Genomic DNA, 14,990 nt, shown 5'->3' on the forward strand with positions numbered 1-14,990 from the left:
ATTCAGCTTCGAATCTGTTCGCTACCCATCCAACGCCAGCCAGCCTAGCCTCTCTCACAGCTTCGCCACCCATACCGAGTCGACTTCCTCTTCTGTCTGTAGGCCTGATTTCGGCGACCATCCGCACAACATGTCTCAAAGTGACTGCGGCGCCAGCTTTGTCTCTGAAGTGCCGGCTTCCTATGACGACACTTCTGACATCGACGAGGTGCCGATTCCCAACCATTCCAAGCCAACGCTGATCAAGTTTGTCGAGCCTGTGGTGCATCGTGATCCTTCACATGGTCAGCCACGTCTGACGGGGATGAAGAAGAAAAAGATGCAGCGTCAGAAGGCAGCCAAGGACGACGACATGGACATCCACCACCTGCCCTTGCTCGGCTTTTCCGATGCACGTACCAGATATGGCGACGTTGACGCTCTGTCCAAGGATACACTCACCTTTCCCGGCGTTCCTCCACGAGAGGCGGACAACACGCCCCAGCACGAACAATGGAACATTGACGCGATTGATATTGCGCTCGAGGACTTGGTGCTGGACAAGGGCAAGACAAGATCGACCGCGATCAGGGGTGGCGCAGCTCACTCGGTGCTCGACGAGGCACAGCAGGAAGAGAGACCGTATAGACGCTCTCTCGCTCAAAGTGACGCAAGACGTGCAAAATACCTTCCCCCTCCTCCTCTCGATGCACCTCTACCACCACTACCACCACTCCCCTCTCCATCGACGGTGAGTCAGGACAGTGCGGCGCCTTCGGCAGATGACAAGGTGGCTGGCTTGCGTCCTAGTCACGAACATCCTCTCACCGAGACAGCCGCCAACGTTGTGCAGCCTGCCTCGATCAAGAGCATGGCGGCACTGCGAAACACCGGCAGGTCACCCGCAGACAGCGACGACGACGTGTTTGCCTTTCGACCACCCAGTCAGCCCCATGATGGCGACAAAGTCCTTGGCGCTGTACCTGCATCTCGTCCGCTCCAAAGCACCAAAGTGCGACACAATTCTATGGCTTCGTCCAACCAGAGCAGCTTGCGCGACATGGACCCGCGTGAGATGTTGCAGCGCGCACGTGCTCAAGCGCTCAGCTGTGGTCTCGACGCCGAGATTGGTCACTCACTCGATCTTGAAGCTGAAGACTTGGATGCGGCAAGGAGCAGCACCAGCTATAGCGTCCAAGCCGAAGACCTGCCGCCTCTTCTCTCAAACCACTACTTGCAAGGCCACGTAGACCAAACGGAGTACGAACGTCTCAACCGACTACCCGAACGAAGGCAAGCTGTAGCAGCAGCTGCTGTTGCTGCTGCCGCCGCTGCCGCGTCTGGCAGCCACCGACTCTCTCACAAGCATCTTGCCAAACACAAAAAGGGAGCCGGCACCGTGTCGTTGGTGAAGCACTATGAACCCATCAGCATCCTCCGTGCAGAAGCAGCGTTCCTCAAGGAAGACACGAAGAAATCCGACAAGCCGAAGAAGGACCGTCTGTGGGCTGCGTCCAGCACAACTAACGCTTCTTGTTCGGACGTCTCGAGCGTCTCGGATAGCCAGCAGAGGTTGAAGTCGTTCAAATCGTCGATACGGCTCAAGAACTTGAAGTAAACAGACGCTGAGAAGATTGCAGAAAGAAGCTTCGCTGCTCCTCTGTGATCCAAATGCACATTCATTTTCTCAGACAAGTAATGTGCAACTGTTATTCGAGCAACTGACGTGAGCTTCTGATGCCAGCAGCGCGACTCGCTTGCGTGGACTTGCAATCACGAATGCCCGATCTCCGATGTCCGACCTAGAGGTAGATGAGCTTCGCGAGACTTGTAGACTGGAAAGATGTAACGAGAAGCAACACCGCGGAGCTCCTGAGGTAGACGCAGTGAGGCGGATGTTGGCATCTGACTGGATCGGCCATGATCGAGAAGGAGAAGTAACCATGCCAAGTCGCCACAAGAACAGGGCCCTGGGCGCGCGTATATACAGTAATCGTGAATTAGCCCGCCCGATCTGGACACGCTTGATCATCAAGCATACGCTTCGTGCTTGTGCAGCGGTTGCGTGCTCCGGAGTAGCAGCGAACTTGGAGCGCTGGGCGCGCGTGTGTGTGTGTGCCTCTCATGACTCACAACTGGTTACGCCAGTTGCCGGTAGTTAGTCGAAACCAACCTCGATTCTTTTTCCAGAATTTTGATAACTTAAGTTGACTAGCGTGTAAGGTTAAAGTTGACTCACTTCGGAACCCTTATTCCCAGACCAACAACGAACGCGTTCACGCAGCAGACACTCAGCCTCACGACTCACCAATCTCACGACTGAGAGTCAGCGTCTCTGGGGTCTCTGCGTAACGGCGGCGTCTATTTTCTTTTTCCTTTTTTTTATTGGCTTGGCCGTCACGGTATTCCCCATCTGTACTCACGACTGTACAGTTTGCGACTGTCTACTCAGTAAGGCACGAGGAAAGCTCATCCACACAGGACCAAAAACGAAACACGAAACAGTCGTGAGTGTGAGTGTGAGTGTGAGTGTGTGTCAGTCCGTCGCTTACAATCGTGAATCACGAATCGGCATTCACGATTGGCCATGGTTGGTTGGCTAGTGCTAACCAAGTCCGCTCAACCTTGACGGCTTCTATCACCTACTCTGTTCGACACCCCACCAATTCACCATCAAGACCCTCTTCTAGACACGATCACAGATCCATTCAGCCTCATCACTTGACCTGGTTCGCTGCTCTCAGCTCTCGTCACCGCCTTGTCCCCACGCGGCTAGGTTCACTGTGCATTTCCACCTGCATACGCTTGCTGCACTCGGATCGCACTCGCACCGGCAAGACAAATCCTGGAGATCAATACAGCAACACAATCCCTCTCTCCCATCCCTCCTCTCTTCACTGTCTCGGTCACGCCCAGCGCATCTGTTCGTTCTGTCTTCAAAGGAAAATAGGCAGGACTACCGCAGCTCCGTTCGCAGCTTTCATTCATCCCATTGACAGCATTATAGCATCCCGGCTCCCCTCGGCTAGTGCCTGCTACCTAGCCAGACACCCTTATCGCCTTGCACCGACAATCTGGCAAAGCTTGTTCGGCATTGGCAAGTCCTTGCAAGCTGCCAATGATCAATTGATCCCACCACCAACTTCCTGTGCAGCCTCTCGCCTGGTCGGCCCTCACGCCGTCTTGCTTCCGTGCTAGCATTCGTGATTGGTTCGATCACAAGTACGATAGCGCCGTCGCCCAACATTCACAAGATTGCTGCTCGTCCAGCACTTTTTCATCACTACAATGTCTGGCGGACCGATGCGCATCACAGACGATGAGCTCGCTCGCGAGGTTGAAGCGCTCAAATCACATCGCAGGCTCTCGGTCAATCGACCCGTTCTTGATCCTGACCTTCCCGATCTCGCAGCCGCTTATGGTGGAGGACAGGAGCTACTCTCAGTGCCGTCGCCTGAGCGTGAGAGGCGCGGCTACAGCCTGGTAGACGATGGCGCTGTATTGATACGCAGCCCTTCTTCCTCTTCGTCAACCTCATCCCTTTCTCCCGCCAAGAGCTCCTCCAATGAACGTGCGCGCTTCACCGCCAGGCGCAGAGGTCAAGGCTCCGATCAGTCGTCTGGTTCCGAACCCCTTGCCGTTTCACCAACATGCCTTTCACCTGGCGCTTTATCCTCCACTGGTGACGCCTTTGACGGAAGGAGCCTTGCAACGTCACCGACCAGCATCACTCCTACCAGCCCTCAATCGCCAAAGGATCCCAGCCATCTCTTTTGGGTCCCTGCATCGGTGCATCCAGAGATCTCGCCGTCAGACTTTCGCAACTTTATCAAGGAGCATGCCGCTCGCGCTGTCTCGCAGCACCAAGGTCTAGATGATCCAGCGGTTCATGAAGACTCCCTGTCGTCTCTGACCGTCAGCGACTCTCCCATCGCACAACGCCTCAACTCGGTCCGTCGTCAGCAGCAGCAAGACCGACAGCATCCTTCGCAAGACGCGCGAGGCGCACTCATCGGTCGCTCCACCTCGATTTCGCGACGCGCAAGTACGCTCCGACGCCAGTATCGTCCAGAGCACGACAACGACGACACAGATGAAGACAAAGCTCCGCGCCAGCTCGAGCGCAATCGCAGTGGCCTGAGTCGCGGCACGTACGGTCTCGCGATACCCAATCTCACCATTGATGATTTGCAAAAGCTCGAAGAGGCTGCTGAACAGGCCAGTCAGAACCAGGATCCCGCCATGCTCCGCAGTGTCCTCCGCCGTACTCTCAGTCTCAACACCACTCCCGACTTGGACACAATCGATGCCATGCCAGCCCAGCCGATCCAAGATCCGGATGCACCTATCATTGTGCCCAAACCGGGTCAAATATTGCGACGGGCCGCAAGGACAAAAATGCGCAAGGCCTCCGGCGACTCAGGCCGTGGCAGCTTGGCGTCAAGGCGGCGTGCTCCTCGCAACTCCACAGATGCAGACACCTCTGCTCCCTCTGAAGGCAGTCGCACGTGGGAGTTACAGAAGCAGAGCAGTACCGAGGAGATGGAGAGGCGGCATAGCGGCCAGTCTGAGTTCTCCTCTGGTGCCGACGATGATTCGTCGGCAGGCGATAGCTCGTCGCGTCCGGTCTCGACCGAGGCGACCGATTCGATCGTGGATGCTTATTCACGCGATTCGTATCAGTCTGACGTCTCCCAAAGGACCAGCTTCACCTCTGTTGTCGATAGTACAGGCTCGGACGCGAGTCCCACGAGTGGCTTTGCTAGGCGTGCCGACCTCGAACGCCCACATTCGCCACCTCACACGCCTACACAGGAATCCGTCACAACCTTGGGCCCAGCACAGCCTGGTCCGCCGATACCGCAGCAAGAGGCGTTGCGCATCTCGGACCCGCCTGAGACCTCCCGGCCTGATCAGATCAAGCCCATCCCAGTCTCGCATCGTCCGCCGATGCCGTCGTTCGAAAAGACGCTGCCTCAACAGTACCAGCAAAAGCAGGCTCCCCGGCCCACCAGTTCCAGTACGAATTCGGATGTGCAACGCCGTGATGTGCAGCCTATTTTGCCCTCAAAGCCTCAGATCGCGCCGATCGTGACCAATCAGCAGCAGCAAATCTCGCATCGACAGTCGCAGCCGATGCCACCACAAACATCCTCGCAACCCCTGGTCTCGACCACCATCAAGCAGAAGGAAAAGGAGCGCAAAGGTGCATTCGGTCTCTCGTGGTTTGGACTGGGCAAGGACGATGAGGATGATCGAGCCAAGCTGGAGAAGGAGTCGCAAAAGAAACGAGAGAAGCACGAGAAGCGTGAACGCAAAGAGCGCGAGAAGGAGGAAAAGGAAAAGGAAGAGAGCAGCTCGTCGAGCTTTCTCGGTGCGCTCTTTGGCAAGAAGAAAGGCAGCGACGAACCGTCTCAACATACCGGGTCTCGTCCTCTTAATGGTCAACTCACCGCCGGGAGTTTATTGGAGCGGAGCGAGATGGGAGCCTACGGCAAGGGCAACTACTTTTACTCGCGCTATCCTATCCACATTGAGCGTGCTGTCTACCGCCTCAGCCATATCAAGCTGGCAAATCCGCGTCGTCCACTGTATGAGCAGGTGCTCATCTCAAACCTCATGTTTTGGTATCTGAGTATTATCAATCGGTCCACTCAGGGTCCATACGGAGTTCAGCAGCAAGGGCAGGCGCAGCAGAGCAACGGCAACGGCAACACTGGGTCGCAACCATTAGAGCAAAACGGCCACAACGCTCAAGGATTATCAGGAGCGGATTCGAACGGATTCGGAGCCGGAGCTGCATCGTCCTCGCATGTCGACACTGCCAGCGCCTACGATGGGATCGATACATCGTCCAGTCCGGAATCGGAGGATTCATCGAGTGCAGAGCAGTGGGCTGGGGCTCAAGCAGGAGGTGGAAACGGTGCTGCGCTCAAGCAAAAGCGCAATGGGCTGGTGAAGCCGAACCGTGCACCAGCTGGTGCTCACCGTGGTCGCACTGCGGAAACTCCTATGAAGCAGCCCGGATACGGTATGCAGCATCGACAGATTGACGACGATCTCAAGACAATGGGATCGTACTCTGGCCAATCTGGAGGCTCGACAGGTTTTGTCGTGGGACAGGTGGTAGACGTCAAGGCGCTTCAAGCCAACACACCTTACCAGCTGGTGCCCGACCCACGATCGGGCGATGCCACTAACCATCACGAGCAGGCAAAGTCGGCGACGACTGATTATTTCGGTCTGGGCAACCAATTTGAGACTTCGGAGCCCCTATGGCCCAGCAGTCAAGATAAGGACGCAGAGCTGAACCGATCGACGCAGCTGCATGCGGGTGGATCCGGCAGAGGTGGCTCCGATGGATCTCAGCCGAGCGCCGATGAATACCGAAGAAGCTCGGGCCACTCTGCTGAGCAGCAGAAGTCCAGCTCGAGTGCCAGTCGACCGTATCGATCGGAAGCCGAAAAGGAACGTGCGTGGCTTGGAATGCGTAACACTTCTGGACGCGCTTCGCCCACTCACGGGTACGGATCCATTTCGCATTCGCAGCAGCAGCAGCTACTACAAAGCTCGCCCGATGGCGCAGATGGGCAGGAGACGTACCGGCGCTCGGAGCGCGTGGCTGCCGAGAGTCATCCACAAGGTCGTAGTATGTCGGTGGGCGGGATTGGAGCCATGAACCGCACGGGCGATTGGGGGAATAGCGGCAGTAGCAACCCTTATCGTTCCGCTGATCGATCACGCAAAACGTCGATGGATCACTTGAGTTCCTCTGCCTCGAGTCAGGGTGTAGTGTCATCGAGTTCCACTAGCTCCACTTCGTCTTTTGGTACCATAGACGAAAGCGGAGGCAAAGCGTACGGCGGTATTCCAGCCTCGTCCAGTGCGTCGGCGTTGGAGTATGGCAGTAGCAGCGGTCTAAGGGACCATGACCCGAGACCGTACAGCACTGGCATTCACGGATCGCAGATCAGTCTGCCCATGGCGCCTGGCTCAAGCGCTATGCTGGACGCTGCTCGAACGAGTCAATCGCGTCGGAGGTGAGCCGAGGCATGCATGATAGCACTAGCATAAGGGTAAGATCGGATATCAAGGCCAAGATCTGGCTGTTAATGCAATGGGAGAGTCAAATGCATCTACATTTAGCATGGTACCTGTGGGGTCTACATTAGATGAGGATCGCTTAGAGATTGTGTTGAGCCTGATCAAGATGACGAGGGTTCCAGGTGGTTCGCATGAAGACAATGGAGCGCGTGATCAGATTCTGCACTCCAGAATCGGGACCTGAAGTAACTCAACGCAAGTCAAAAGCACAGTGAAAGGGAATTAAACTTTCGGCTAGAAGCTCGCTACCAGCGCTCAATGATATCGTGTTGAATCTGCGTTGAAAGCGTCGCCTTTTTTGGGCTGTCAGAGAACGTGTCGAGCTAACTTAAGATAGCCCTGGGGGCATGGGGTTCTAGGGAAGTGGAGGAAAGGGTATCGTGTTCGCGTAAGAATCGTGAATCCAGATCGGGAAACGAGCCCCTGTCGGTGCAGCTCGGCTAAGTTACTGAGGTGGAAAACATGAAAGCGAGTCTAGCTTAGAAGCACAGACTTTCACATTGGTGATTTTGGGCGCATTCCAACACGTCGTAAGCGTCTGTGGTGACAGCCAAGAGAAGTGAGAGGGGTGCTACTAGTGCGAAGCACTGGACGACGTTACGGTGAAGCGGGATGGCGGGTCTCTGTTCGTATGGCGATACGGGTTAGAACGATGTGATGGCAGATCAAGTGTAATCTTGAATGGCGCTTGCGGTTCATAGAGCGCTCATTCAGACGTGTCAAGATCGGCTCACTTTTTAGACTTTGCGGTCACGAGGTCGTTGGGACAGACAAGCGTTCGTGGTTGGGCAGGTCTGCTTGCACGCGTTTCTGGCTGAGATGCAGCGCTCTGATTCATGATTCGTGATTGGCTGTCAAATCGTGAATCACGAATGCACTGATTCTCAATTACTCGTGACTGTATCTTACCACAGTTTTTTAAATCACAATAAGAAACCGCTCTCGTGTCTTTTAGGTTCACTGAAGCCGACGCAGCCCGAACCCACAACCGTTGTTCATGCACGAGACGACTGCGTTGACCAACGGCAACATTCCTTGCGATGTCCACAAGCATCGCAGGATCGAGCCGAGCACAGTGCTTCAACTGAGCTACATGAGATAGTCAAACGATCCCTATCGCCCTTTGAATCGAGCCTGCGCGCCAAAGTGCGAAACGAACAGCTCGACGGGACGAAAATCGCGCCAAAAAAACTGTGCCAAATGGCTGGGTTGGCTAGCTGGTGGATGATTGGTCTGGAGTGGTTGGCAAAAATCGCGCAAATCGACTTTCCGATTGACACACGACATCGCAACCGAACTGAGCGGTGCGCAGCAGTCGCAGACCCGCAAGTGGTGAGTGGCGACTCGTGACTGTAAGAGGTGCGTGTCAACTCACGACTGGCTGAGTGTGAAAGTTGAGCGGTTTTCGCGCGCACCCTAACCCGAGCGAGACGTTCGCTAGCGAGTTGAAACTTGCCCTGTGCCCTACGTTCCGTGCACGCCGCAGCTGAGCTGGTGGAAAGCTATATTAACCCACGCTCCTCTTGTCCATCCACCTCCCCACGCATCACCACCTCGAATCCTCAACCCCGCTCGTCCTCTTGACACTTACCACACATCTACGCATTTCATAATGGCCTGCAACTGCTCCTCGACCAACGGCACGTGCACGTGCGCCCCAGGCGCCTGCACGTGCAACGGCTGCACCAACTCTTGCGCCTGCAAGTCGTCCAAGAAGAACTGCAAGTGCGAGACCAACGGCCAGGCTTGCACCTGCTCCAAGGGCTGTGCTAAGTGCGACTGCTGCTAATCTACCTCACTGGCTCCAAGCTCTGAGCCACGCCCAACCTCGCGCGCCACATGCCCGCTCGCGCTCAAGCTTGTCAACTGAATGCCCCACGTCTCTCATGATTCATCCCGTTCGCGTTCGGCTACCTCTCGTGTGCCCCACAACATGGTTCAACGTATCATCACAAACCCCTGCACTCGCACAGTGGTCTTTCCGCTCTCGATCCATCTAGGTGATCCATCTAGGCCCCCTTGGTTACTTGTCAACATACGAAATGCATTTTTTTCCCCTTTTCTGTTTGTCTTTTCTTTGTTTCGGCGCCATGTACATGCATGCAAGCTTACAGAGCTTATGAGTTCGGCAAGTGCCTCTGCAGAGCACTGATATGAGTTGTAAGCGATTGTTGGGTTGTCACGGTAAAGCGTGATGATGAACCGATCCAGCGCACACAATCTACTGGGTATATCGGAAAGCGTCGGCTGGAAGACTGCACGTTTCGCAAGTGCTTTGCGCGTCCCACTTGGCTTTGACAGTGTGTGAGACGTGGGTGCCGCCGTGCTGTGAGATTACACAAGAAAGATGCAGCGACGTGCGGAAGAGTGTCAGCGGTTGATCTGTATCGATGTGCCTCTTCAAAGCTGCTATGCGCCAACCCAACTGCGTTTGCCGATCCTCTCTTGCGCACCGCCATCAAGGTGAACGAGCCGACCGGGCAAATTGGAGCTCTTCGATCACTGTATTCCACAGCATGGGTATCGACTGCGGTCCGCAAACACGGGTGCTCGCAAAGGCAAGCCCAAGCTCAGCTTGCAAATTACCATTTTAAGCCTTACTCTTTCACCCGAATCAACGACATGCCTAGCGGCGCTGCTGCCGCTCGTGCAGCTCCAGTAGAAGCACCAGGGACAGCGCGCCACAAAGGTACGGTGTTTCGATCAGAGATGCTTGTTTGCTGTTCTGCGATTGTCATCATTATGCTGAGCCTGCCTCGACGCCAGTGGTGGTGCGCATCGTGATGCGTTGCCTTGGACGATCAAGGTGCTTGCGATGGGCTACAAGTCGGATCTTGACCGGACGGATGCTCTCGGAGCACAGCGAGGCGCTGAGATGGGACAAGGGCTTGCAGCAGACTTACCGTTGCACCTTGGTGTTTTGGTTCATGCGATGAAAGGCACACTTGGCTCTGAGTATCATATCTGTTGTCACTCAACACCGCTGCTCTGGTGATGGAGATGACAAGCATGGCGCTGTGAAAGCATCATCGCTAGGTGTCGACAATACCCAACCCAAGAGAGGAACCTTGAAGACGAATCGGCAGATCAGATCCCGCCGTCCCGATGCGAGACAACCAGAACCAGGAAAGCATCGGGCTCAGTAGTCGATCGCAGACTTTTCGCAAGCTGTTTCACCACCTTGCCGTGACAGCACCAATTCATCCATCTGCTCCCGACACTGTATCGTGCCAATCGAGTTTCTGAACTTGATTGCTGTAAACTCGGGTACGAGTGCATGTGCGCGCCATGACCAAAAGCCCTACTCTGTTACCAGCTATGGCGGTAAATCAGCATATCCGTCCATGCTGTTCGTCATCAGAGTCACGTGCCGAGAATCACGAATGTCTTGTCAACAGTCTCGTAGTGTTTAAGCGTACTAGATCCTTGGCTGTTTCGACTACCGGCGACTTGTTGGCAAGCACATCCACTTTGCAGTTTCAAAGATGTACGCATCACAGCCCCGCCAGCCGCAGGGACGATCTTGTTTTTCGATCTTGGAAGTGACTCATTGCTAGAGTGCCGTCCGATTCGGCGGATGACCTAATGAATCAGGTGCGACTGCTTCTAGCAAGATGAGCTATCGTTGGCGATGACGCTCATGCTCGGCAAGCTTCAACGGTCGCTACCAAAGTGTGCGGACTTGCTGCGACGGTTCCATTATGCCGGCGAATCAGCGATGTGAATCGTGAATGGCCGGCCGAACGCAAGTCGATTCGGCGAGACGCTGTGTGTCTATGTTTGTCGGTGGATGCCAGTGTGAACATGCGGCAAGAAGCGCGCGAGGCTTGAGCGCGCAGGAAGAAGAACAGTGAAGCGCGCGATCAAGGTGGGTCCTTGCAGATCAATTGTGGATACAAGCTGCTCTAGAGCGGCATGTGCGCGTGCTGTGCTGGCACACGACAAGGCCAAAAGAAACTTTGCTGCAGTTGTCGACGATGCGACGGACGAGAACAAGCTGCTCAGAAACGATCTTCGCGCGTGCCGCTGTGGAAACGCTCGTTGACTTGCACGCAACGCTTGCGACGGACATGGACGGCGTCCGCGATCAGAGAAAGTGCGGACCGAGATGATCCATCGACAGCGAATCAGCCATGGCAAGTGCCACTTTTCAGCGACCGTCGAAAGACGGACAAGGCGAGTTGCAGCGTTTGCAACGTTGGGATTTCATTCGGCAACAAGCACAAAGGCTTTTGTTGCTCGACGCGTCCAACTTGGCCGGTGGTTATGGTATTTAAATAAATAATAGTGCGTTGTATATTAATAGTATATATTCGAGACCCTGGTGCTCGAAAGTTTGAAATGACGGTTGACGATTCGTAAGATTCTATGCATTTTAATGATTAATATCAATAGCGAACAGTACGGCAGACGCAAGTCTCGGCTTGGAAACGGAATAGTCATTTCAACTGTCTGTAATTGCTCAATCGCGTTTGGCCGAAGAGAATGCTCTGCCGCGTCTCGCTTGTTGGGCACCACATCGTAGATCACCGGGATTCCATGGCAAATTGCAGTTGCAGTCAACGTCGTCCGACATGGCGCGTCGTTGTGAATCTCTGTCGTTGTGCGCTTCGGGCAGTAGTGTGCCTCCCACCGAGTATTGAATCGATGCCTTTGGTCTCTGATGCTCTTGCAAGGCGGTCGTACCAAGATCGAGCTACAGCGTGAAGCTCAATCGGCGGGTGCCTTGGAAAGCGCATGACTCTGACGAGTCTGCTTCTGAGCAAACAAAATTCAACGAGTTACACGAGCATTCGTGACTCTCTGGTCGTGCGTCGTCCCGTGGGTCGCCGAGCTGGCATTTTTCGTGCACACGACCAACGCCTCGGCACAGTCAGTTGGACAGCTGACTGTCTTGCTGGCGGATCGACGTTGGGCGTTGCGATGTTGCGCTTTAGCCCCTCGCTCAGCTCTCAGCTCTCAGCTCTCAGCTCTCAGCTCTCAGCTCTCAGCTCTCAGCTCTCAGCTCTCAGCTCTCAGCTCTCAGCTCTCAGCTGCTAGCCGTTCGCCGTTCGCCGTTCGCCGTTCGAGCCCCTATTCTACGTCCGCCGCCGCTCATTCCGCCGACGGTTCGTTGGAATCCGTTGATCCTTCTGATCAATTTGCTGAGGGATGTTGCCTCTCTGTTCCCGCCCTTGAAACCTCATTCGTGTCGTTCCCCCTCGCGCTATTGCCAAAGGCATGCATAAGAAATCGTCAATATTCGTCGACCAACCTCCTTCTCTGAAACGGCTGCAAGACGCCGTGTGAGATGCACAACGGTGCATGCTGCATCACCACTCTTATGAACCCGGCGGCTCGCACAACTTGAAATCGTGATTCGTGATTCGTGATTCGTGATTGTTTACCTGCCACGCTCGACACAACACGAAAACACGAAAGCTCAACGACATCGCTGTCTCTGGATTGTACATGCATGGCCCTCGGAAGTGCTTGTCTTGTCGTAACGCACCAGCTTCCTTTGCCCGATGTCATGGCAGCTGCCGTCGCCCCGTTGGTTGAGTTGCCCGCCGGCATTTTCATGACAAACGACCTCGCTGCTAAAGTGCCTCGGCCGTTCATCAAGTTGGACAACCTCCCTTCTCTCGTCAAGCATTTGCAGCCACACACACATGCTCGTGTTCAAGTTCATGTTCGTGTTCGTGCTCGTGCTCGTGCTCGTGCTTGTGCTTGTGCTGGTGCTGCGGCGTTCCGCTCGTCGGTTCCACCTGTTTCGTTTGCTGACTGTCCGGAGACCCGCCTGTCCTGTCCTGCCCCACCAGACGAAATAGGTCCGTCCGAGTGTGTCTTGATTTCCTATTTATCTATCTTGCGTCCGGGCCTTGTTTCATTCACTTCCACCCTCTTCCCTTTGACTGCACCTCTTTCCCTTTCCTGTCCGTCTCTCGGCCTTTGTTTCGTATCGTGTCCGTCGCTCCTTTGATCTGTAAATCGACTTTGATCCCCTTTTCACGACGACATTCGCCTTTCGACCATCACTAGCATTTACTCATCATGAAGCTTTCCTCGACAGCCATCGTGGCAGCTCTCTCGCTCGCCTCGGCGGTCACTGCCAACATCGGCCGTGGCGTACCCGACCCCAAGCTCATCCAGAACCTCTACAAACGCCATCGCGACAGTGGCGAGTACCACAAGCTCATCTACAAGCGTAGTTCGCCCGCTCAGTCGGCGCTAAAGCCGCGTGCTACCACCGAGCCCGAACAGGCTGCCATCAAGAACGCCGCACAGGAATGTCAGCCGTACAACCTCCCCGAAATGGCCGCCATCCAAAAGCAGTTCCCCACGCCCTGGGACAATGCTACCATCCTTCCTGGCGACACTGAGGCCCAAAACACGTGGAACTCGATCAAAAACTCGGGCATCATCCCTTCCGGCATCAAACCCAAGGGCACTGTCAATGGTGACTTTTCTTCCTTCACCCCCACCTACCCCGCAAGCGACCCTGACTGCTGGTGGACCTATCAGGGATGCGACACCCCCAAGCATCCTAACCTCGCCAGCGACCTGACCCAATGCCCCGAGCCCAACACCTGGGGATTAACCTTTGACGATGGTCCCAACTGCACTCACAATGCCTTTTACGACTTTTTGCAGCAAAACAAGCAGAAGGCCACCATGTTCTACATTGGCTCCAACGTGCTCGACTGGCCGCTCGAGGCTCAGCGCGGTATCGTCGATGGTCATCACATTTGCGTCCACACCTGGTCTCACCAGTACATGACCGCTTTCCCTGACGAGCAGGTGTTTGCCGAGCTATACTACACCGCCAAGGTCATCAAGGATGTGGTTGGTGTTACGCCTACTTGCTGGCGCCCACCTTTTGGCGATATCGATGACCGTGTTCGTGCGATTGCTAAGGGTCTCGGACTCGAGTCGGTGCTTTGGACCGACGACACGGACGACTGGAAGATTCTTCCGCTCGGTACCGAACCTACTGCCAGCATCGACGCCAACTACGCCGCCATCATCGCCAAGGAAACCTCGGGCCCCACTGCAGGACAGGGCAACATTGTTTTGACGCACGAGATCAACGGAAACACCATGTCCGAGTTCATGAAGCAGTACTCCAAGATCCAGGCCGCGTTCAAGCACATTGTTCCTCTGACAGCTTGCATGAACCAGACCAATCCGTACCCCGAGAAAATCACCTATCCCAACTTTGCCCAGTATATTGCCGGTAACATCAACGCCACCGGCTTGCCGCAGGGATCGCAGATCAAGGCGGGCGACAATAACTACCAGCCGCAACTTGCCGTCAGCCAGACCGCCACGGGTACCAACACCAACGGCATCGTCGGCGCTACGAGCTCGTCTTCTAAGCCAGCTTCTTCCGCACCGAGTTCGACAAACAAGTCGAATCAGTCCGCAGATAAGTCGGCCGCTACCACTCTGCTTGTAGGTGGCTCGCTCTCGGCGGTCGTCTTGCTCTCGGCCATCGCCATGCTCGCCTGATTCGTCGGCTTGATGTTTCGTTTCCCTTGCACCCCTCGATCGCCTAGATCCCTTGTAATCTCAGTGGAGCACCTCGCAAGTCGCGTCCTCATCACCAACCCCCTGCGCGCAAATCCTCGCTCCCAGTCATACCGTGATGCACCTGTGTATAGCTCTCGCTTCTCTGCATCTGCCATTTCCGATCACGATGCGAACAATCACTAAGTTATATTTCTTCGAGATTTTTTCCTAATCATTTCACTGTGACTCGTGACTGTCGTTTTCTGCGCGCAACTCACACTTGCAGGAAGCGTGAATTGCGTGTTGGCTGCGCCGTCATGTCGGGTCTGTTTGACTCGTTCGCCCCGTCGTGGCACCATCGGGATCGTAATAAGGAGACATGAAAACGTGCATTGAAAGGGTATCGGTGAGCATGT

The 14,990-nt window shown here is 55.1% G+C and overlaps 4 protein-coding genes across 4 annotated transcripts in view; all 4 read left to right on the top strand.

The window, feature by feature from the left end:
- UMAG_15097 (uncharacterized protein) overlaps positions 1-1,597 on the top strand; it is a gene marked incomplete at both ends in the record, with an annotated part of 1,729 nt that extends 132 nt beyond the window's left edge. The window contains one exon of the mRNA XM_011390959.1: positions 5-1,597. Within this exon, the coding sequence (XP_011389261.1) occupies positions 5-1,597 (1,593 nt within the window). The remainder of the gene's footprint in view (positions 1-4) is intronic.
- Positions 1,598-3,267: 1,670 nt separating this feature from the next.
- On the top strand, positions 3,268-7,023 carry UMAG_15061 (uncharacterized protein; the record flags this gene model as incomplete). Its single annotated transcript, XM_011390956.1, has 1 exon — positions 3,268-7,023. One exon carries the CDS (start codon positions 3,268-3,270, stop codon positions 7,021-7,023), a length of 3,756 nt encoding a protein of 1,251 aa, XP_011389258.1.
- A 1,672-nt stretch (positions 7,024-8,695) lies between these two features.
- On the top strand, positions 8,696-8,872 carry UMAG_11921 (uncharacterized protein; the record flags this gene model as incomplete). The annotated part of the gene is made up of 1 exon (XM_011390939.1): positions 8,696-8,872. The coding sequence occupies one exon, from the start codon at positions 8,696-8,698 to the stop codon at positions 8,870-8,872; it is 177 nt and encodes a 58-aa protein (XP_011389241.1).
- Positions 8,873-13,116: 4,244 nt separating this feature from the next.
- Positions 13,117-14,574, top strand: UMAG_11922 (uncharacterized protein; the record flags this gene model as incomplete). Its single annotated transcript, XM_011390940.1, has 1 exon — positions 13,117-14,574. The coding sequence occupies one exon, from the start codon at positions 13,117-13,119 to the stop codon at positions 14,572-14,574; it is 1,458 nt and encodes a 485-aa protein (XP_011389242.1).
- Positions 14,575-14,990: the final 416 nt, after the last annotated feature.

Source organism: Mycosarcoma maydis, chromosome 6, assembly GCF_000328475.2.
Source record: "Mycosarcoma maydis chromosome 6, whole genome shotgun sequence".
NCBI classification, from domain to species: domain Eukaryota; kingdom Fungi; phylum Basidiomycota; class Ustilaginomycetes; order Ustilaginales; genus Mycosarcoma; species Mycosarcoma maydis.